Consider the following 21,593-nt stretch of genomic DNA (forward strand, 5'->3'; position numbering starts at 1 on the left):
CTTGCACCTGTCGAGTGACGAGTTTTGCGTTCTTGGAGAGCTTCCATCCCTCGTCCATGCCTGGTTTGACATGTCGAAGGTCTCCTAATACAAGGTCTTCGGCACACGGTTATTCCCGGTTCTGGAGTACTTTGCGACCCGGTCTGATGAAGATGTCACCGCGTACCTGAGCTTCGAGGCATGAGGTATGCCCATGCTACAAACGCTCATTCTGCGATTCGGCTGGAAAGAGTGGAGAGGCGCTATGCCGATCGGCATGGAGTTTCTGACCCGCCTCAGGGACATCCGCGTGTGGCTCAAACACACCAGCAATGGGTCAGGCGAAAATCGGCAACACATAAGCGCGGATGTTGAGTCTGCCTTCAAGAAAGCCGCATGGGTGCACCCAAGACATCCGTCTCAGTCACCTTGCTAGCCGGTTAATTAATTTATTTGTCATCACGTGTAGAATTTGGAAATGTTTTGTCTTAGTAAAACTTGCCTGTATCTCGAACAGTATGTGTATTTATAGTTGTCTATTTCTCAACGTGTTTAATTACAATGGCAACAGAATATGCACATGCTGCGACTAGGAAGCAACAGAATATGTAAATGGCAACAACTTCAATCACTTGCAGCACCGTCTATCAGAACCGAATCATCACCAGCGAAAATTAATTTGCTGGTGAGGTCTGATGGTCGCTGCAGGGGTGGAACACATGGATTCAAATCAAAACTTTAGAGTAGGGACCGGAGACGATCACATCAGACATAAACTGGTACATGGAGCTCCCAACTCAACTAATCCAAAGCTCAAAGGAGTTAATTTCTGCTTCCCAAACAAACAGAGACAGATGGAAAAAAATGTTACATGCAGCTTAAGAGATAGTAACAATCTTGATTTCACCTTGAAATTAGCAAAACCTTCTCAGGAATATCAACAACAACTCATATATCCTAGTAAAAGCTTGGAACAGTGTATATATCTATCATTTTGGGGTTAAGAACGAAAAATATATCAACAACAGCCATTGTCCTAAAATAGTTCAGGAAAGTGCATCTTAGGCATTACATTAGAAAAACATCAACAGCAGTGTCCTAAAAATGTCAGCTAGTTAAGTAGAATTGAACATTAGGAACCATGTTATGCTCTACTCCCTCCGTTCCCAAATACTTGTCTTTCTAGGCATTTCAAATGGACTCAACATACGGATGTATGTAGACATATTTTAAAGTGTAGATTCACTCATTTTGTGCCGTATGTAGTCACTTGTTGAAATCTCTAGAAAGACAAGTATTTAGGAACGGAGGGAGTACTATGCAAGGAGGCTGCAATCTAAATAGTAATCAAGTCACAAAACCAATAAAATTATCGCCATTGATAACTTATAGAGAATGTGTTGTATTCTACTACAAGTTACACCAAATTAAGAAATATGTATGGTATGTAAAGGATCACCGATCCTCGCTACCACATTTGAGTAAGCCGGAGCCTAGCTTCAAATATTGACACCACCAATTAAAATTCAGATGAAAAGTAAGATCGCCGAACTCACTAAATCATGCGTATTTAAGTTAAGGCACTCTCCAAGTTCATGCCCAAGGATATCTATCTCCAGGTCCACATCTAAGTAAGATCTTGCAAATAGAAAAACTATGCTCTTCAAATCTCCTGTGACGATTACTTACGCAGCAACTTTCCTGTGGCAGCATTTAAAACAGTATTTTTATTTGTATAAGTATGTACTCCCGACTAACCTGCCTGGAAACAACTGAAAATACAAGGGGCAAATTAAGCAACACCATGGAAATCGGTTACCAGATCACAAACAGCCGCAATCTGACAACCAAAACACAAGCTTGCCAATATAAAGGAGCAGTGATGAAGAATGCGTAAACATGATGGCAAGCAGAAAACAGGCCCGCATAAAGAGAGGCAAAATATAACCAGGGCGCAAATTGTGTTCACATGATATTGCTCCAGTATAGTTTACAAACAATTGGATGGAACCCCCTACAATTCTGCAGCTATGAACAGCTAACTGTAAGGCGTGAATTTAACTAATGACATGAAGCAATGATACAAACAGAAGCAGGTGCAGATTTCAGTAACGAAAACAACCAGTGACCAGAAGAAACGTATCTTAATCACATTAGAATAGATGGATTTCTTACTAACAAAAGAATATCTACCAGATAAATTGAGGAGCAATTCTCAAAGTGCAGGCAAATCCCAGTCCTAAAATCTGAACACATGAGAGAATGAAACTGACAACACATATTTTGCACAACCATGATTCAGGAAAATATAATTAGACTTTAGGGTTCAGGAATAAAATTACCCGGAAAACACAAAGATCTTCTCTAAGGAATGACAATATCAATATATCAGAGTTCAGAAATAAAATTAACAGTTTCATAGGATTTAGCACTTAGAAATGACCAAACTGGCATGTAACAGCATACTAGAAAAAACAGCCAACATGTAGTCTGGCAAACAACACCAAAACAAGGAAGTACCCAGCTTATCAGACAGAGTGAAAACTTTGTTGCGCCATACACAGTAACCAATTTCCTTGGCCCGTTTTCGGTTCAAGTAAATCTGAAATTAGTTGGCACTTCCCCTTTGCAAGCAGTTGCATAGTCTTCAGCGAGGTGTGGTGCAGCTTCCTTGTGAGGGCATATATACTTCTCCACGAAATCCTTCTCGGCCCTCTTAACCACAGTATAGTAGCTCAGGTTGCGATCCACCAATCTATTTTCCTGGAGAAACTTTACAACGTAATACCGAGGCATGAGCCGGCCCTCCAGGCTATAATAGATTATGACGGGCCGATGAGCAATATACACCGGTTCCAACCCCAGTTCAGATAGCAAGAACTCAGACCTGCGCCTAAGCAGGTCTTTAGATCTCTTCAGCAACATTGGAGCCTTAGACAGAGCAATGGCCACCTCAGTATCGGACCACTTGAACGTCTTCTTCAAATAATCCACTTTGGCGGCAATCTTCTCCTCACCAAGGAATGAGACAGCCTGCAGCGCTTCCCTGAACATACCGGAGCCACGGCGCACGCCTAATCTTTCAGCACATGCCGCCATTGCCCGTATGCGCTCTGGGTTAGTTGCCAGTATCCTCGGCGCACTGATACACAGCTTGGCAATATCACAACCACCTAACCCGCACTCCTGCAGGGACACAATATTGGGCTTCAGCACCTTGTCAAGGTCGCTCGAGAGAAGGTGGGATTGATCCTTGAGCAGCCGGCGTAAGTTCTCGAATGAGCCGAAGAGGGGCAGGTAGTAGCGCAGCTTAGGGACGATGGCTCTGCAGCGGAAGCGGCGGTGAGCAAGCGAGACGAGGCCGCTAATCTCGGAATGCGAGAGGCCGACGCCAGTGAGGCCGTCGACGACGGGGACCAAGGTTCTCTCCACGCCCGCGCAGAGGAAAAGCGGATCTTTGGCGACGACGGCGGCGACATTGGCGCGGGAGAGGCCGAGGCCGGAGAGGAAGGCGAGGACGGCGTTGGGTTTGGCGGGGGATTTGAGGTGGGAGAGCTTCGAGGCGGCCTTGATGGCTTGGGATCGGGTGAGGCCGCAGGTGTCGACCAGGTACTCCTCGACGGCGAAGCCACTGGGGTTCGGGGAAACGGGGGCTGCGCCTGCGCAGAGGAGGTGGCGGAGTGAGGAGATGCCAGAGGTGGCGGAGGAGGAGACGGCAGAGGTGGCGGAGGAGGAGATGATATGGGAAGCGATGCGCTGCCGGAGATGGAGCATGGCGGCGGCGGCGACACCGCCGGCGGCGAGGAAGATATTTCTGATGGGATTTGCAACGGCAAGTGCGTATCGGTGGTGCTGGTCTACTGGGATGAGGTTTCGGCCTTTTATGGGTCCCATCTCTTTCTTTTTTTTCCCAAACCTCATAAATTCTATCGGAAACACTAAAAATTTGATATATCCCTTTTTATCCATTTTGATAACAAGTATTTTCGGACGGAGGGAGTAGATGTTTAGGCATGAAAAATCTGATGGTTTTGAGGGCAATTTATATGACAAAAAATGAACTGAGGCTGATTTGCCATGCTCGATAACTAAACTTGCCATCATCGGAGAAGATAATTTGCCATGAAAAATGTTTAATTTATCATGGTAAAAAATATGACGTCAGATTTATAATGAAGTCAAATTTTATTTGGAGACCCCTATAGCTGGCTGGCTGACAAACGCCATGGGGGAGGTTAGTGTGAACGTTTGGTTCTCTACGAAGAATCCCCTCGCGAACATTTTGGTTTGCGGGGAAACCTTCCCCGCATGGACCCCACGCCAGTTAGGCCCTCTGCTAGCCTCTCGGCCCAATACCATTCCCTTTTACACAGAAAAATTAAAAATTTGTAAAAAATATTTGTCATGATGTACATAAAAAAGATAGTATTAAAATTTGACTATAAGCTAAAGTTTTTTTTGGGGCATTTAAAGATCTTGGTGTTAAAAAACTGGCAGTCCTAAAAACACGACAAAAATTTCCGACGGCGAGGAAGAAATTTCCGATGGGATTAGCAAGTTTGCAATGGCAAGTGCGTATCTGTGGTCAAGGTGAGTGAGGAATGGGCTGGCCTAGTTGCACTTTTCGTGCGTTTTGGATTTTCGTTCGTTTGATTTCCTTATTAGCCCTTTCGTTGATTTTGCCTTTTCTTTCTCTTTTTTTCTTTTTTCTTTTTCTTTTTCCCTATTTCCTTTCTTTTGTATTTTATAAAAGTAATAAAATATATATCAAAAAATACTTAAGTTTGAAGCCAAGTTTGTGTTGTGCTAGAAAAATGTTGGTGCAACTTAAAAATTGTTTTTGAGACCATTCGGAAATAAAATACAGATATATTCAAACAAAAAATGTTAGAAAAATGTAAAAATTTGTATGTAATGTATTTAAAAATTGTTAAATGTGTATAAAAATTTGTATCTAATGTATATGGAAAGTGTACAACGTGTATGATAAAAAGTAGATATCAAACATTACATATCAAAAAAATTGTTAATCATGTATTTACAAAATGTTAATTCTGAATCAAAAATGTTCAGAGGTATACAAAAAATGTAGATCATGTATTGAAAACTTCAAAATATAATGTAAGTTTTCTAAAATGTTCATCATGTAAAGAAAAATGTATCAGATGTATATGAAAAATGTATAACGTGAATTAAAGAATGAACCTAAAAACATAAATATATATTAAATTATTGATCATGTATAAAAATGTTAATAATATATTTAAAAATGTTAAATGTGTATAAGAAAGTATTCTAGATGTATACGTAAACTGTAGAACATATATTTAAAACACTAAACATAAAAACAAAAGTTTCTATATAAAATGTTGATCACACTAAAAAAATGTTAATCATATATTTCAAAATAAAATAAAAATGTATTTTTAGAAAAGGAGACCCTAGCCGCCCCTCCTCCTCCTCCTTCCCAACCCTAGCCGCCCCTCCTCCTCCTTCCTCCTCCCTAGCCGCCCCTCCTCCTCTTCCCTTCCTCGCCGCCGCCTGAGGCGGCCGCCGGGCAAGCCCGGGGCGCCAAGGATGGTGGCGGCGGGGCCTCGATTGCCATGCCTCTACGTGGGGAACCCCGGATCTGGAGCGGCGACTTCATTGGCAAGGCACGATCGGCTTGCAGCCGTGCGGGCGGTGGATCTGGCGTCCCCGCCGCGCGGGCGGCGGAATCCGGTAGTCGTTGGCGGCCGGCGGCGGTTTCTGCGGTGGCCGGTGTGCACGATCTGGCGTCCCGGCCGCGCGGGCGGCGGAATCCGGTGGTCGTTGGCGGCCGGCGGCGGTTTCTGCGGTGGCCGGTGCGCACGATCTGGCGCCTCCCCTCCTCCCCTGTTCGTTGTGCGGGCTAGTCGCCGGTTCTGTACAGGAGGCGCTGCTGGTGGCGGGGGTCTAGTTCGGGAGAAATCCCTGGTCGGCCATGGCCGGCCGCGTCGACGGCGATGCCTGAGGGCGCCGTTCCCCTCCTTGGAGGCATCAGTATGGACTGATCCCCTCACTTCCCCTTCCCCTAGGTCTCCCGAGCGAAAGCCCTAACTTTGTTGGGCGGCGACGGTGCTCACGGCACCGTTCCTTCTTGAAGGCGCCGCTTTGGAAACCTTGGGGCTGGGTGACGCTTGTGGGTGGTGGGCGGCGGTGGTGCGGCCCTATCCTAGCATGGATCTACGTCCGTTGCTTGGAGATGGACTCGTGTAGGTGGAGGTCGTCGTTTGGCGTCATGGCGGCGTCGATGGCGGAGGCACCTGCCAAGGTTGGCACCTCAATCTGTTCTGAAGATGGACCGGTGGAAGATGGCGGCGACGACACATGTGAGTGCGTCGGACCGGTTTGTGCCCCGGACCCGGTATGTGGCTCGGTCGGGGCCTCCGGCTTTAGATGTTAGGTTTGGGTGAGAGGTATGAGTATTTGGCCCAGCTTGCACGCCTTCGTGATATGGATTGGAGTAGCGGCAGATGTTGCCAAGATGACGGATTCATGTATATTGTTGTACTACTTTGTAAGGTTCTCGAGAATAATCAATAAAATGACCGCATGCATCTCCCAGATGCAGAGGTAGGGGGTCATCCTCCTTTTCTAAAAAAATACATATGTATTGTTGAGACAAATAATAGAGGGAGTGTAGCACCCATGTTCTCTGGTCCCATGTATTTCTCGTTGCTTGGATATATATACTACCCAGTGTTCACACAAACAAAAGCAAACATACAGGATGAGCTAGTGGACTTGAAAGATTAGTACCTTTTAGCTAGTATTAAAAGGTTATAAATAAGAAACATAGCGGATGAGCTAGTGGCTTTGAAAGATTAGAGAAGAATGAAAGAAGTCGTGAGCTAGAAGCATTCAGGAGTAGGAGGCATCAGTAACAAGAGGAACATCCATGAAAACTGTAGGTGATAGGGTCGAGAATAGGCTAGAAGTAGCGCACACTATCACTGCTGACAACATCGAGGAAGCTGTTGGTGAGTCACCATAACACAACATGAGCAGGCTTTCACGGCTAGGAGTTACAGTGATGGTGCCTTGCTCCTTCCTGCCAGTTTGTTTCCAGTTTGCCGTCTTTTGTTGTGTCTGTTTGCATTTTGTATCTAATTGATTAATGTCACTACAGGAAAAACACATGTTGTTTTGTGTTTCTTGATAAGGCGACTGTGCTTCATTGGTCGCTTGATTTGTAGCGTCTTAAGACATGTGTTTGCGTCAAGGCACACAGTGAAGGACGGCTCTGGTGACTCACCTGGATTCAAGGCAAAACAGACTCCATTGATATAAGGTGTATTAGGTTTTTAAAAATTCCAATTTATTCAACTTTGACAAAGTTTAGATGCAAAAATATCGACAACTACAATACTAATTAAATATAATATGGAAATTAGTGCCATGATGAATCTAATGATACCGATTTGGTATTACAGATGTAGATATATTTTTCTACAAATTTAGTCACTACAGAGGTTTGACATTTCAAATAACTAATACACCGTATATTTTAAAACAGTGGGAATAAGTTTCTTTTATTAAAAATCGAATAACACCAACGGTGCACAGCAAAGCGCACCCAACATTTATAGTGTGTATGATGACTATCTTTAGTCACTGACATGAAGATAATTAGTATTTTTTTACTCTCCGGTGCCCATCGTGTAATCAATACTATTTACTCTCCGGTGCCCATCGTGTTGGACTAACTTTATAGGAAAAAGTACCAATATTCACAGTATGAATCAATACTACTAGATGCATCACAAAATTAATTTTCATAAACCATATAATGTTGGTATTGTAGATGTTGATATTTTTTTGATACAAATTTCGTTAAACTTTGGTTAGTTTGACTTTGACCAAATTTTGTATGCAAAGTATTTCTTACGAAAAAAATTATAAGAGCGTTTAGATCACACTAATGTAGTGATCTAAACATATTAGTTTACAGGAGAAGTAAAAAGAAACAGAGGGAATACACAAAAACCAACACGAGATTGGCATGTGAGGATTTTTCTTCACGACACATGCGTGCACCACTTCACAATTTTTAAGAAAAAGAGAGCCGGCGGCGGCGGGCATACGGGAGTAGGGATCCACGCCGGCGTCCGGGTGGCAGCGCCTGGGCGGAGGCAAGCGCCAGCGAGCGGCGGAGATCTCGTCCTCCCTCCCCTCAGCGCTGTCCGGCAGCAACATCCACAGCAGATTGCAGCTGCAGATCGACGGTGAGCATCGGCGAGCTGCGCCGTCGACCACAGAGCATGCTCCTCCTCCTCACTCTGCTTTCCTTCTTCCTAATCCCAGATTCATGCCCAGGCTGCGCAGGTGCGGTAGGGGGTGAGCGGCGGCGGCGTCCTCTGCTATTGCCCGATTCTTCCAAATCCTAGGTGCGGCTATGAACCGCCGCGTCGTCCCCGTCGGCAGACGCATCTTGGAGCAGAACATCAAGGCTCGGTACCACGCCGGAGACATTGGCACCGAGGACGCACTCCACCTGTTTGACGAATTGCTCCAGGATGCTGGGCGCTCCTCGATCCATGCCATCAACTGCCTCCTCACCGTTGTCGGCCGTGATTGCCCTGCGCTCGGCGTCTCCCTCTTCAACCGCGTCGCAAGGTCCAAGGTGGCGCCCAGCAGTATCACCTATGCCATTCTGGTCGACTGCTGCTGCCGCGCTGGCCGCCAGGACCTTGGACACACTGCCATGGGACACGTCATCAAGATGGGGTTTCTTGCAGATGCCATTATCACTTTCAGCCACCTGCTAAAGGCCATCTGTGCGGAGAACAAGACCAGCTACGCAATGGACATCGTACTCTGGATAATGCCCGAGTTTAACTGCATGCCAAACATTTTCTCCTACAACATTCTTTTCAAGGGTCTCTGCAACGAGAAGAGAAGCCAAGAGGCTCTTGAGCTGATTCAAATTATGGTTGAGGATGGAGGTTGCTGCCGACCTGATGTGGTGACCTATAGCACTGTAATTGATGGCTTGTTGAAAGAGGGTGAGGTAGGCAAGGCTTACAGCCTATTTTGTGAAATGCTGCGTCAGGGGGTATCGCCGGATGTTGTGACCTGTAGTTCGATTATCTCTGGCATGTGCAAGCTTCATGCAATGGACAAGGCTGAGGAGGTTCTTCAACAGATGCTTGATAGAAGAATTCTGCCAGATGTTGCCACATATAATAGTCTGGTACATGGATATTATTCATTAGGACAGTGCGAAGAGGTGGATCGGGTTCTCAAGGAAATGTCTAGAAATGGTGTTCAACCAAATATTGTAACTTACAATATACAGATGGATTATCTTTGCAAGAGCGGAAGGTGCGCAGAAGCTAGGAAAATATTTGATTTTATGATCGGTTTGGGCCAAAAACCAGATGTTACTACCTACAGTGTTCTGCTTCATGGGTATGCCATGGAAAAATCTTTTCATGAGATGCATTGTCTCATTGATTTGATGGTGGGAAATGGTATCTCACCAGATCATCATGTCTACAACATACTCATATCTGCATATGCTAAAGAAGAAATGGTTGGTGAGGTATTGCATATATTTACAAAAATGCGGCAGCAAGGATTGAACCCTAATGTTGTGAACTATGGAGCGGTAATAAACTTGCTTTCTAGTATTGGCCGAATGGATGATGCTATGTCCCAATTCAGTCAAATGATAACTGAAGGGTTAGCTCCTGATGTCATAGTTTTCAACTCCCTTATTAGTGGTTTCTGTTCTTGTGGCAAATGGGAGAAGGTTCATGAACTATTTTCTGAGATGTTTGATCGCAGCATCTGTCCCGACACAGTGTTCTTCAACACTGTTATGGATCACCTTTGCAAAAATGGAAGGGTTATGGAAGCCCAAGATGTGTTCGACCTGATGGTACACATGGGTGTGAAGCCTTTTGTCCGTGATTACAACATACTGATACATGGATACTGTTTAGTTGGTAAGATGGATGAAGGGAGGAAGTTACTTGACAATATGTTCTCAATTGGCTCGAAACCGGATGATTTCACCTATAGCATACTGATTGATGGTTACTCTAAGAAGGGAAGGATAGATGATGCATTGATTGTTATCAAGGAAATGTTGGACGGGAAGGTTAAGCCTTCTATTATCACTTTTAATATTATGATTGGTGCGTTGCTTAAAGGTGGCAGAAAGGAAGAAGCCAAAGATTTGTTTGATGGTATCTGGGCCAAAGGATTAGTGCCCGATGTTGTTACATATAGCTTAATGATACAAAAACTTATAGAAGAAGGTTCTCTACAAGAGTCTGATGATCTATTCCTTTCTATGGAGAAGAATGGATGTGCTGCCGACTCCCGGATGCTAAATGCTATAGTTAGAATCTTACTTCAGAAAGGGGAGGTGCCGAGGGCTGGGACTTATCTGTCTAAAATTGATGAGAGGAGGTTCACCCCTGAAGCTTCCACTGCTAGCTTGTTGACTGCACTTGTGTCAGGGGGGAAAGGCCAGGAATATAAGGAGTTACTCCCTGAAAAATATCACTCTTTTCTGGAACAGGGCACTGGCTGAAACCTTTTCTAGTGAATTTGCCTAGATACTGATCTGGACTGCTAATGGAGAGCTTAACTTTTCTTTGTAGGTTACCTCTCCCAGCCTTTCTTTGTCTAGTACTTCTGGAATGTAAGTCACTTCTCTTACTAGTAATTCTGGGCGAAACTTTGACTAGGAGAAACGTTTGACTGACACCATGAAGATGAACAACTATCTGTGTTTCATTTATATGGCTGACTACTAGTATTTATTTTTCTTTAATGGGTGTTGCACATTTGGCCTCAACTAAGCTGCAATTTTTATTAATTTTGTATGTTGTGGATGTTATCATCGATGCCTTTTGTCTTACTTTTCTGCTGTACTGATGGGCATATAGAATTTCATGTACTGTACTAAAATCCAAGGTTGTTGCCGCAGAAGTTTGCTCCATGTTCCGTGCATGAAGCTTGAAATATTGGGTGTTATGGTATCGTTTTTTCGTGAAAGGGGTTATGGTGTCATTTGACTTGTTAGGGATGGTAGACCACTGTTTATTAAGTAAACAAAGATATGTAGGCATTATGGAGTTTGCACTACGCTTGTAGTAGTCCAAATCAGTGTATATATTTGATTAAGTGGCATACCATACTTGTTTCTTTTTACAGGAAAAACAAGGGCCTACTCTGACATATTTAAATTAAAGTAGGTCAGGAACAAATGCCATAAGGGCGAATTAATTACATAAAGATGCATAGCCTGCTACATACCGAGTCTGGCATAGGATCTTGTTTTAGTGCTATGATGAAATATTAATTTCATCTCCTGCTTGAAATTCTCTTCCATCTACAAAGACTAGGCTCATATTCTTCAGTGCTAGATACATCCGTTTGTTAATATGGGACGGTGGGAGTAGTTGCTACTTGCTACTATTACTGAACACAAGTTTTTCTTCTTCCCCAATCAGACTCTGACCATAATTTCTTATTCCACACCTTGTTTTTTCATGTCATTGCATATTTGTTGGCTACATATGTTTCCTAAAAGACAGTGGAAAATTGGAGCTTTGATTTCTTGGGAGTCATGCTAGTTGCTCTTACCATGGTTGTAATAAGTAGGTGTTGAGGATGAATTTCTCGTAGATTTCTCATAGGTTTCTGGTGGTCATGTTCACCGCATAACTTGATTCTAAAGCTTACCTGACCTTTGGTAGACAGGTTCTTGATTCCGAAATCGAAAGGACCAATACCACTTAGACCACCAGTACTGAAGAGATACCCATTCATTGTGGGGCTGAAACAAATCATGTGCATTTTTTAGCTTGGACATGGACCATGCTTCTACATAATCTCTATCTTGTACCCCTCACACGTAAAGTAAACAAAATTACTCGAGCATGGGAATCCCATTTCACCGCTAACAATGAGCTGTCCTTCAGACATTTCTTTCACCTATTAGTGTCTGAACGTGGTGAGCAGGTAAGCTTCCAAAGACGCAGAGGTCTTCAAAATTGAACCTCTGCACTTCAAGCTGTAACTGTTGTATGTTGATGAGGGAGCACATCCAATTCAGAACCCGCGGGACGGTTGACTGCACGGTTGTCTGTGTTTGGAGGCCAAGCGGAGCATGGCATCATTCTACCAGTATAAAGAACAAAGATTGTGTGTGCCTAGTTGATAGAGAGAAAATGCAATAGCTTTCATGCACCTCTTTGTATCCTCAGTGGCCTTTTGATCATCTTTACGATCGATATTCAGCTTCCTCAAGGGTTCTGTAGTTGGCCAAAATATTGAACAAATTAAATTGGACGCTCAAAGGCTCTGACCTGTTTCAACATCTTTGCAACCTCCTTCAGGAAATTTAGCAAAGTCGTCAACAAATAGATGCACCAGTTTTTCTAAATTAACTATAGATGATGGTAAGTTAGTTACTCTTGTGGCTCTTAGGTCCAACATATATACGGAAGATAGATATCCTATTTCTTCTGGGAGCTCACAAACACATATCCAAGAGAGGTTGAGGTACCTCAGCTAGAATAACCTCTCAATATTTGCAACATCGTCATGTTCCAAATTACCGAAACCTCCAAAGCCCACAACACGCAAATGCTTGAACTCATCTAGAGGAGGGATTCCCCACAACAATCCATATACTTTAAATGATCAGGCAGGAGACAATACATGTCTGATCTCTAGAAAAGAATTGCTTTCTTTTGTTGCTTGAAGGGAGAGTCGACAAACTTTCCTTCGTATTTGATCAATAGTTGGACCAGGAAGGCAGGAACACTATGGTGTAACGAAATTTTCTTCGATTGACTTGGATATGATGAAGTCCATGATTGTATCATGAACTTTCAAACTTTTAACATTGCCATGCTGGTATGTCTTCAGAAGTTGGACCAAACTTCTTTTCACGAGCTCAATAAAAACACCACTATCCTAACTCATGGACTACATATCTTCTTTCTCCACGCAATTATACTTGAGGAATCAATCCCCTTATTAGGTCCTTCATATTAATAGTAGATCCTTTTGTGAAACATACAAATTAAGGTATAAGAGATGTTTGTAGATTAGGATGAAGATCTCTAGAAAAGAATTGTTTTCCTCTGTTGCTTGGAGGGAGATTCGATGAACTTTCTGCGCCGTCACTTGTTTCAAGTGCACAACCAACTGAATCTGCTATGGGATTCCATAGATGCTCTATTTTTTCATGTTAGCCAACACACTAGATATGGCTAAGATCACCAAAGGTAAGCCATCACATTTTTTCTAATATTCGATCAAAATCATCTTCGAGGTGTGAATGGCATTCATCTTCAACATTGAATAATCATTGATGAAACTAGATAATACCCCGCGCGTTGCTGCGGAATAGGTTGCAATATATATCAATGTGATTTGATTTTATTGAAGATGAATATTTGGATTAGTAGTATGATAACTAAATCCGAATGTACATATATGTGTTATTACATAATTGTAATCTATTTATTTAATATAAGTATCTTTTTTCATGCATTATAAATATGATTTATAGTTGGAAAAATATATAATGAGAAAATCATATTATCCATGCAGCTAGCTTAATTATTGGGTTTACAATTAGCGCGGGGTATTTAATGTTTTTTGTGAGAACATGTCGTTAGTGCTTCATTCTTAATTACTGAGTTCTAAACTATTTGTTCTTTTGTACATGAGTTGCCCTTGACAGTCTTGACAGAAATTGAAATAAGGAACACACTTTGGGAAAAATAATTGGAAACCAAATGGACGCTTCATATTTTGGTAAGATCAGAGGCATGATGGTGAGGCACATTGGCTTTTGGGTAATTGGAAGAAAACTTTTAAACACGAATTATATATGGAGTTACCCCATAGAGTTAGGAAAGCAATATGTACTATTCAAGAATGGCTCGATAATCTAATGTGATCATCTTCCTTATTTTTATCTTATGCGTGCCTGTTAAAATTAACTTATTTGTATAAGACATCCTATACTGTTTCCTGTACCTTGATCATATACGTCCAATCATATATGCTTCATTGTTCTGATATAAGAAATGTTGAGACAGCATAATTTGACAAAAAGCCAAAAAATAAATCAATAAACATGCGTCCATGGGATGAAAAATAATTCGATATTTCATCCATCTCTGAACAGAACTACAGAAGGCGTTGCAAAAAATAATAAGCAAATCATGTAGCACAACCATATGGTAAAGTTTGCACGATAATAGGAGGATTACTAATAGAGCTATCAGCAATAGCCTGCTACGATTCCCTCAAAAAAAAAAAGGAATATCCTGCCACGTGGTATAGATGCCATGAGGGGGAGGACATAATATGCAAATCATGTAGCATAACCTCACGCTAAAGTAGCAAGATAATAGGAGGATTAGAAATGGAGCAATCAGAAATAAACTGCTACATTTCAGATTTAACACAAAAAAGAGATGCCATGAGGGGGAGGACATAATATGCAAAATCATGTAGCATAACCTCACGCTAAAGTAGCAAGATAATAGGAGGATTAGGAATGGAGCAATCAGAAATAAACTGCTACATTTCAGATTTAACACAAAAAAGGAAGGAACAGCATGCTACATGGTACAAATGCCATGAGGGGGAGGACCTGCAGCAATGGAGAATCCAAATTTCGCCGAGCACTACAATCAGTAATTCAGTATATATGAGAAAAAAATGGAGGTGCATGAAGAAAATTAATCGCAGGGCAAAATTATTTTAGGAGAAATAATTGAGGATTGACGCCATTCGTTATTTACCTACTCATGGGCGAGGTCTTTGCTGCAGTCAAAGGCTAGATAAGAGGAGGGGACTTGTCCATGATGCAATAGGCAGAGACACAGGGTGGAGGCGCTGGATATGACACCAAACTTCGATCATGGAGCAAAGATTATGGGGGCTGCATCAGGCTACTTGTGGCGGCAAAATTCCGTGTTTTGACCCTTTTGTCAAACAAAATCAGGATCTGACCCCAGTTTGAAAATATTTCAGGATCTGATCCTTTTGCTACCGCCAGCGGGCCCGGCGGTAGGATTGCACAGTCTACTGCCGCAGGTTCCGGCGGTAGGTGTGCCTGACGGCCGTCAAGCCGTTAACGGCTGCTTACGGACCTATCGCCAGAGTCCACGGCGGTAGCCCACACAAACCTACCGCCGAGAGCCCTGGCGGTAGGTTATCATAGTCCGCATGAACTTAACTGCTTTGATTTTGTCTTCAATTTTTTTGCCATAGACATAAGAAGCAATAAGCACAATTTCATAGACATAAGAAATTTGATCACATCCAAATAGTTTGATCACATAACATAGTTTGATCACATCCAAATAGTTTTGCCATTACGGACTAAGAAACAAGTACCAAATAACATAGTTTGATCACATCCAAATAGTTTCACGAAGCCAACATAAGAAGTTTAACGGTCATCGACCACGGAAAAGGTTTCATCCATAGGTAGCAATCAAACATGACGATCATCAGCAGCCACACGCATATATAGTTTAGATGATATCGATGACGATCATCATCTTCAAGCCTTGACGGTTGGTGTTCCTAATAGTAATTAGGATGGCCTGTCCAACATGAAGATTCTTGTCAACGAGGAAGCTCTTCCACCCAACCGAGCTTAAATGTGTGCGACCGTCCGTGTCCACGCCGTACGCACAAGCAGTGACGGGCCCCTTGCGGTAAGGCGTATTCCAACATAGCCTTCTTCATCAGCCTCGATGCCACAACTCTCAGATAGGCTCTTTGGCAATTTCTGAATAAGAAAAACATATCAATTAATAAGTATGAATTATATAAACTATTAACAGTTCCTTGGATTCTACAGTAATAACATACCATGACATGTTGATCGATCATGGTACTTGTCAGATGATGACCCACAAGTATAGGGGATCTATCGTAGTCCTTTCGATAAGTAAGAGTGTCGAACCCAATGAGGAGCAGAAGGAAATGATAAGCGGTTTTCAGCAAGGTATTCTCTGCAAGTACTGAAATAAGTGGTAACAGATAGTTTTGTGATAAGATAAATTGTAACGAGCAACAAGTAACGAGAGTAAATAAAGTGCAGCAAGGTGGCCCAATCCTTTTTGTAGCAAAGGACAAGCCTGGACAAACTCTTATAATAGGAAAAGCCCTCCCGAGGACACATGGGAATATCGTCAAGCTAGTTTTCATCACGCCCATATAATCCGCGTTCGATACTTTGATAATTTGATATGTGGGTGGACCGGTGCTTGGGTGTTGTTCTTACTTGAACAAGCATCCCACTTATGATTAACCTCTATTGCAAGCATCCGCAACTACAACAAAAGTATTAAGGTAAACCTAACCATAGCATGAAACATATGGATCCAAATCAGCCCCTTACGAAGCAACGCATAAACTAGGGTTTAAGCTTCTGTCACTCTAGCAACCCATCATCTACTTATTACTTCTCAATACCTTCCTCTAGGCCCAAATAATGGTGAAGTGTTATGTAGTCGACGTTCACATAACACCACTAGAGGTTAGACAACATACATCTCATCAAAATATCGAACGAATACCAAATTCACATGACTACTAATAGCAAGACTTCTCCCTTGTCCTCAGGAACAAACGTAACTACTCACAAAGCATACTCATGTTCATAATCAGAGGGGTAATAATATGCATAAAGGATCTGAACATATGATCTTCCACCAAATAAACCAAATAGCATCAACTACAAGGAGTAATCAACACTACTAGCAACCTACTAGCACCAATCCCGGACTTAGAGACAAGAATTGGATACAAGAGATGAACTAGGGTTTGGAGATGAGATGGTGCTGGTGAAGATGTTGATGGAGATTGCCCTCTCCTGATGAGAGGAGCATTGGTGATGACGATGGTGATGATTTCCCCCTCCCGGAGGGAAGTGTCCCCGGCAGCACAGCTCTGCCGGAGCCCTAGATTGGTTCCGCCAAGGTTCCGCCTCGTGGCGGCGGAGTCTCGTCCCGAAAGGTTGTCTCCTATTTTTTTCTCATCGAAAGACTTCATATAGGAGAAGATGGGCATCAGAGAGCCACCAGGGGGCCCACGAGGTAGGGGGGGCGCGCCCCAGGGGGGCGCCCCCACCCTCGTGAGCAGGGTGTGGCCCCCCTGGCCTTCATCTTTGGCGACGATTTTTCTTTATTTATTTTAAGGTATTCCGTGGAGTTTCAGGACTTTTGGAGTCGCGTAGAATAGGTCTCCAATATTTCCTCCTTTTCCAGCCCAGAATTCCAGCTGCCGACATTCTCCCTCTTCATGTAAACCTTGTAAAATAAGAGAGAATAGCCATAAGTATTGTGACATAACGTGAAATAACAGCCCATAATGCAATAAATATCGATATAAAAGCATGATGCAAAATGGACGTATCAACTCCCCCAAGCTTAGACCTTGCTTGTCCTCAAGCGAAAAGCCGATAACAATAAATATGTCCTCATGTTTAGAGGTAGAGGCGTCGATAAAAATAAAATACGGACATGAAGGCATTATGATTATTCTCATAACATCAACATATATAGATTTTGTCATATGATTACTTATGTTCAAGTGATGATCTTTTCACAATGCGAAAGTATGAATCAGAAACCTTATTGAGCACCAACAAATTATAACCTCAGTCATTGAAGCAATTGCAATTTATCATAACATCGGAAAGAGTCTATGTCAGAGCTTAAAAGCAAGTCCACATACTCAACTATCACTTAGTCCCTCATAATTGCTAACACTCACGCAATACTTGTGGTTACGGAATTTTAATCGGACACAGAGAAATATAGGGGCTTATAGTTTTGCCGCACAACCTTTTACCTCAAGGGTAATGTCAACAATAATAATTCATGCTCCCCTACATCCAATTAGATATGTATATCATGTTCTTTCCAACGTGCTAGGCTTGCCAAAGGATAAAATGAAAAAGGAAAGGTGAAGATCACCGTGACTCTTGCATAAAGTAGAGGATAGTGATAAAAGATAGGCCCTTCGCAGAGGGAAGCAGAGGTTGCCATGCTCTTTTATGGTTGGATGCACAAAATCTCAATGCGAAAGAACGTCACTTTATATTGCCCCTTGTGATATGAACCTTTATTATGCAGTCCGTTGCTTTTATTACTTCCATATCACAAGATCGTATAAAGCTTATTTCTCCCACACCAATCAATCATACATGTTTAGAGCAATTTTTATTGCTTTGCACTGATGACAACTTACTTGAAGGATCTTACTCAATCCATAGGTAGATATGGTGGACTCTCATGGCAAAACTGGTTTAAGGGTATTTGGAAGCACAGGTAGTATCTCTACTTGGTGCTGAGAATTTGGCTAGCATGAGGGGGAAAGGCAAGCTCAACATGTTAGAGGATCCATGACAACATACTTTATCTCAGATGTAAGAAAACGTAACTCATTATGTTGTCTTCCTTGTCCAACATCAACTCTTTAGCATGTTGTATTTTAATGAGTGCTCCCAATCATAAAAGATGTCAATGATAATATATCTATATGTGAAACCTCTCTTTCCTTATTACTTCCTATTAATTGCAACGATGACCAAAGCTATATTTGCCAACTCCCTACAACTTTTAATCATCATACTCTTTCTATGTGAAGTCATTACTCTCAATAATATCAATATGAACTCTTTGATTCTTTTTATTCTTTTTCTTTTATTCACCCAAGATCATGGCAAAATAATCAAGCCCTTGACTCAACACTAAACTTTATTATATATATAGCTCACGGACTCGATTACATAGAGGGATCATAAAGCAAAACTCAAAACTAGATCATGCCATGACTTTATTCTACTAAATCAAGATGCTACTAAAAGGATCGAACTAAGAAAAACGGTAAAGATATGAGTTGTGATGGTGATACGATACCGGGGCACCTCCCCCAAGCTTGGCAATTGCCAAGGGGAGTGCCCATACCCATGTGATTATGTCTCCTTTGCTGGTGAAGAAGGTGGAGGTGTCGTTGATGATGCAGGTTTGTCGTCCACCTTCCATGGCATAGGCTCACCATCATAGAAGGACGATCGAGTCTCCGAAATCCTCAAATCTGTAGCCAAACTCATCCTTTTGAATCTATATTCATACTCACAGTTTTGATTTTGCAGATCATAGATTTGGGCTTGGAGGTGCTCGATCTTCTCATGTAGCTTGAAGATGGCCTCCTCGGTCTTCTTGACATCCGGCTCGTAGTTGTTGGTGAACTCCGCGAGCATCGTGTGGGTAGCGTTGATTCCACGCTCCACCATCCCCTGGCACTTGAAAACTTGTTGCTCCATTGCTTCGAGCCTCGACTCCACGCTTCCGGTTCCTTTGGGTCCCTCAGCATCGCGGATGTGCAGCAACCCATCACGCATCTCAATGGTTTGAGGGTGTCGCAACACCTCCACAAGGTAAGGGTTGATCACCTTCTCGAAGAACTTGTCCTTGGAAGCACTTGGGGATGTCATGATGATCTAGGCCTGTCAGAAAAACAGCTCGAAACAAGAACACAGGATATTTGCGTGATACGGGGGTCAAAACCTTCGGGAGAATATATAATGAATTTTTACCGACCAAAATACGTATCGTGCAAGAAAACGGAGTCCGGAGGGCACACGAGGTGCTCACGAGGTAGGGGGCGCGCCCAGGGGGTAGGGCGTGCCCACCACCCTCGTGGGGCCCTCGTGTCCTTCCCGGGCTGCCACTTATTTTTCTATTTTTCTAAATATTCCAAAACAGAGAAATATTGCCTTAAAAATTGTTTTGGAGTTGGTTTACTTACCATACCACAAACCTATTCCTTTTCGGAGTCTGAAACGGTCTGGAAAGTGTCCCTTATGTATTCCTCCGGGGTTACAATTTCAATAATATTGGTTTCAACATTTATGGGATTACCTGAGATATAATGTTTGATCCTTTGACCGTTTACCACCTTCGGATTTGTGCCTTTGAAGTTGTTGATTTTTATGGCACCGGAACAATAGACCTCCTCGATAACGTAGGGACCTTCCCATTTGGAGAGAAGTTTCCTGCAAAAAATCTTAAACGAGAGTTGTATAGCAATACATAATCACCTACATTAAACTCACGCTTTTGTATCCTTTTTTCATGCCATCTTTTAATTTTTTCTTTAAACAACTTAGCATTTTCATAAGCTTGGGTTCTCCATTCATCAAGTGAGCTAATATCAAATAACCTTTTCTCACCGGCAAGTTTGAAATCATAGTTGAGCTCTTTAATAGCCCAATATGCCTTATGTTCTAGTTCGAGAGGTAAATGACATGCCTTTCCATAGACCATTTTATATGGAGACATACCATTGGGGTTCTTATATGCAGTTCTATAGGACCATAATGCATCATCAAGTTTTTTGGACCAACTCTTTCTAGACCTATTAACAGTCTTTTGCAAAATTAATTTGAGCTCTCTATTGCTCAATTCTACTTGACCACTAGACTGTGGGTGATATGGAGATGCAATTCTATGATTAACGTCATATTTAGCAAGCATTTTACGGAAAGCACCATGAATAAAGTGTGAACCACCATCAGTCATTAAATATCTAGGGACTCCAAACCTCGGAAAAATAACTTCCTTAAGCATTTTAATAGAGGTGTTATGATCAACACTACTAGTTGGAATAGCTTCTATCCACTTAGTAACGTAATCAACAACAACTAAAATATGTGTACATCCATTAGAGGCAGGAAAAGGTCCCATATAATCAAAGCCCCAAACATCAAATGGTTCAATGACAAGTGAATAATTCATAGGCATTTCTTGACGTCTACTAATATTACCAATTCTTTGACATTCATCACAAGACAAAACAAACTTACGGGCATCTTTGAAGAGAGTGGGCCAATAAAAACCGGATTGCAATACCTTATGTGCAGTTCTATCTCCAGCATGGTGTCCTCCATAAGCTTCAGAGTGACACTTGCGTAGGATTTCTTCCTGTTCATGCTCAGGCACACAACGTCTAATAACACCATCTACTCCTTCTTTATAAAGATGTGGGTCATACCAAAATTAATGTCGCAAATCATAGATTTTTTTATTTTGTTGGTATGTGAAGCTAGGTGGTACAAATTTAGCGACAATATAATTAGCATAATCAGCATACCAAGGAGTGCTACGAGAAGTGCTTATGACATTTAATTGCTCATCAGGAAAGCTATCATCAACAAGTAGTGGGTCATCAAGAACATTCTCTAACCTAGATAAGTTGTCTGCAACGGGGTTCTCAGCTCCTTTTCTATCAACAATATGCAAATCAAATTCTTGCAGCAAGAGAACCCATCTAATAAGTCTAGGTTTTGCATCTTTCTTTTCCATAAGATATTTAATAGCAGCATGATCTGTGTGAATAGTTACTTTAGAATCAACAATATAGGGTCTAAATTTATCACAAGCAAATACAACTGCTAAAAGTTCCTTTTCGGTAGTAGCATAATTTCTTTGAGCATTGTCTAGAGTCTTACTAGCATAATGGATAACATTTAATTTCTTATCAACTCTTTGCCCTAGAACAACACCTACAGCATAATCACTAGCATC

The 21,593-nt window shown here is 42.1% G+C and overlaps 2 protein-coding genes across 2 annotated transcripts; one reads left to right on the forward strand and one right to left on the reverse strand.

Annotated features, from left to right (window-relative positions):
* Window positions 1-2,339: 2,339 nt before the first annotated feature.
* Window positions 2,340-3,845, reverse strand: LOC119326367 (transcription termination factor MTERF8, chloroplastic-like). The gene has a single exon (XM_037600028.1). The coding sequence runs from the start codon at window positions 3,751-3,753 to the stop codon at window positions 2,572-2,574; it is 1,182 nt and encodes a 393-aa protein (XP_037455925.1). The 5' UTR covers window positions 3,754-3,845; the 3' UTR covers window positions 2,340-2,571.
* A 4,254-nt stretch (window positions 3,846-8,099) lies between these two features.
* LOC119326723 (protein Rf1, mitochondrial-like) lies at window positions 8,100-10,753 on the forward strand. The gene is made up of 2 exons (XM_037600342.1): window positions 8,100-8,225; window positions 8,317-10,753. Exon 2 carries the CDS (start codon window positions 8,396-8,398, stop codon window positions 10,541-10,543), a length of 2,148 nt encoding a protein of 715 aa, XP_037456239.1. The 5' UTR covers window positions 8,100-8,225; window positions 8,317-8,395; the 3' UTR covers window positions 10,544-10,753.
* Window positions 10,754-21,593: the final 10,840 nt, after the last annotated feature.

Source organism: Triticum dicoccoides, chromosome 6B (assembly GCF_002162155.2).
Source record: "Triticum dicoccoides isolate Atlit2015 ecotype Zavitan chromosome 6B, WEW_v2.0, whole genome shotgun sequence".
Lineage (NCBI taxonomy): Eukaryota > Viridiplantae > Streptophyta > Magnoliopsida > Poales > Poaceae > Triticum > Triticum dicoccoides.

Excerpts from the sequence above, each read along its gene's own strand:
- LOC119326723 (XM_037600342.1), top strand. The coding sequence starts at position 8,396 with ATGAACCGCCGCGTCGTCCCCGTCGGCAGACGCATCTTGGAGCAGAAC.
- LOC119326367 (XM_037600028.1), bottom strand. The coding sequence starts at position 3,753 with ATGCTCCATCTCCGGCAGCGCATCGCTTCCCATATCATCTCCTCCTCC.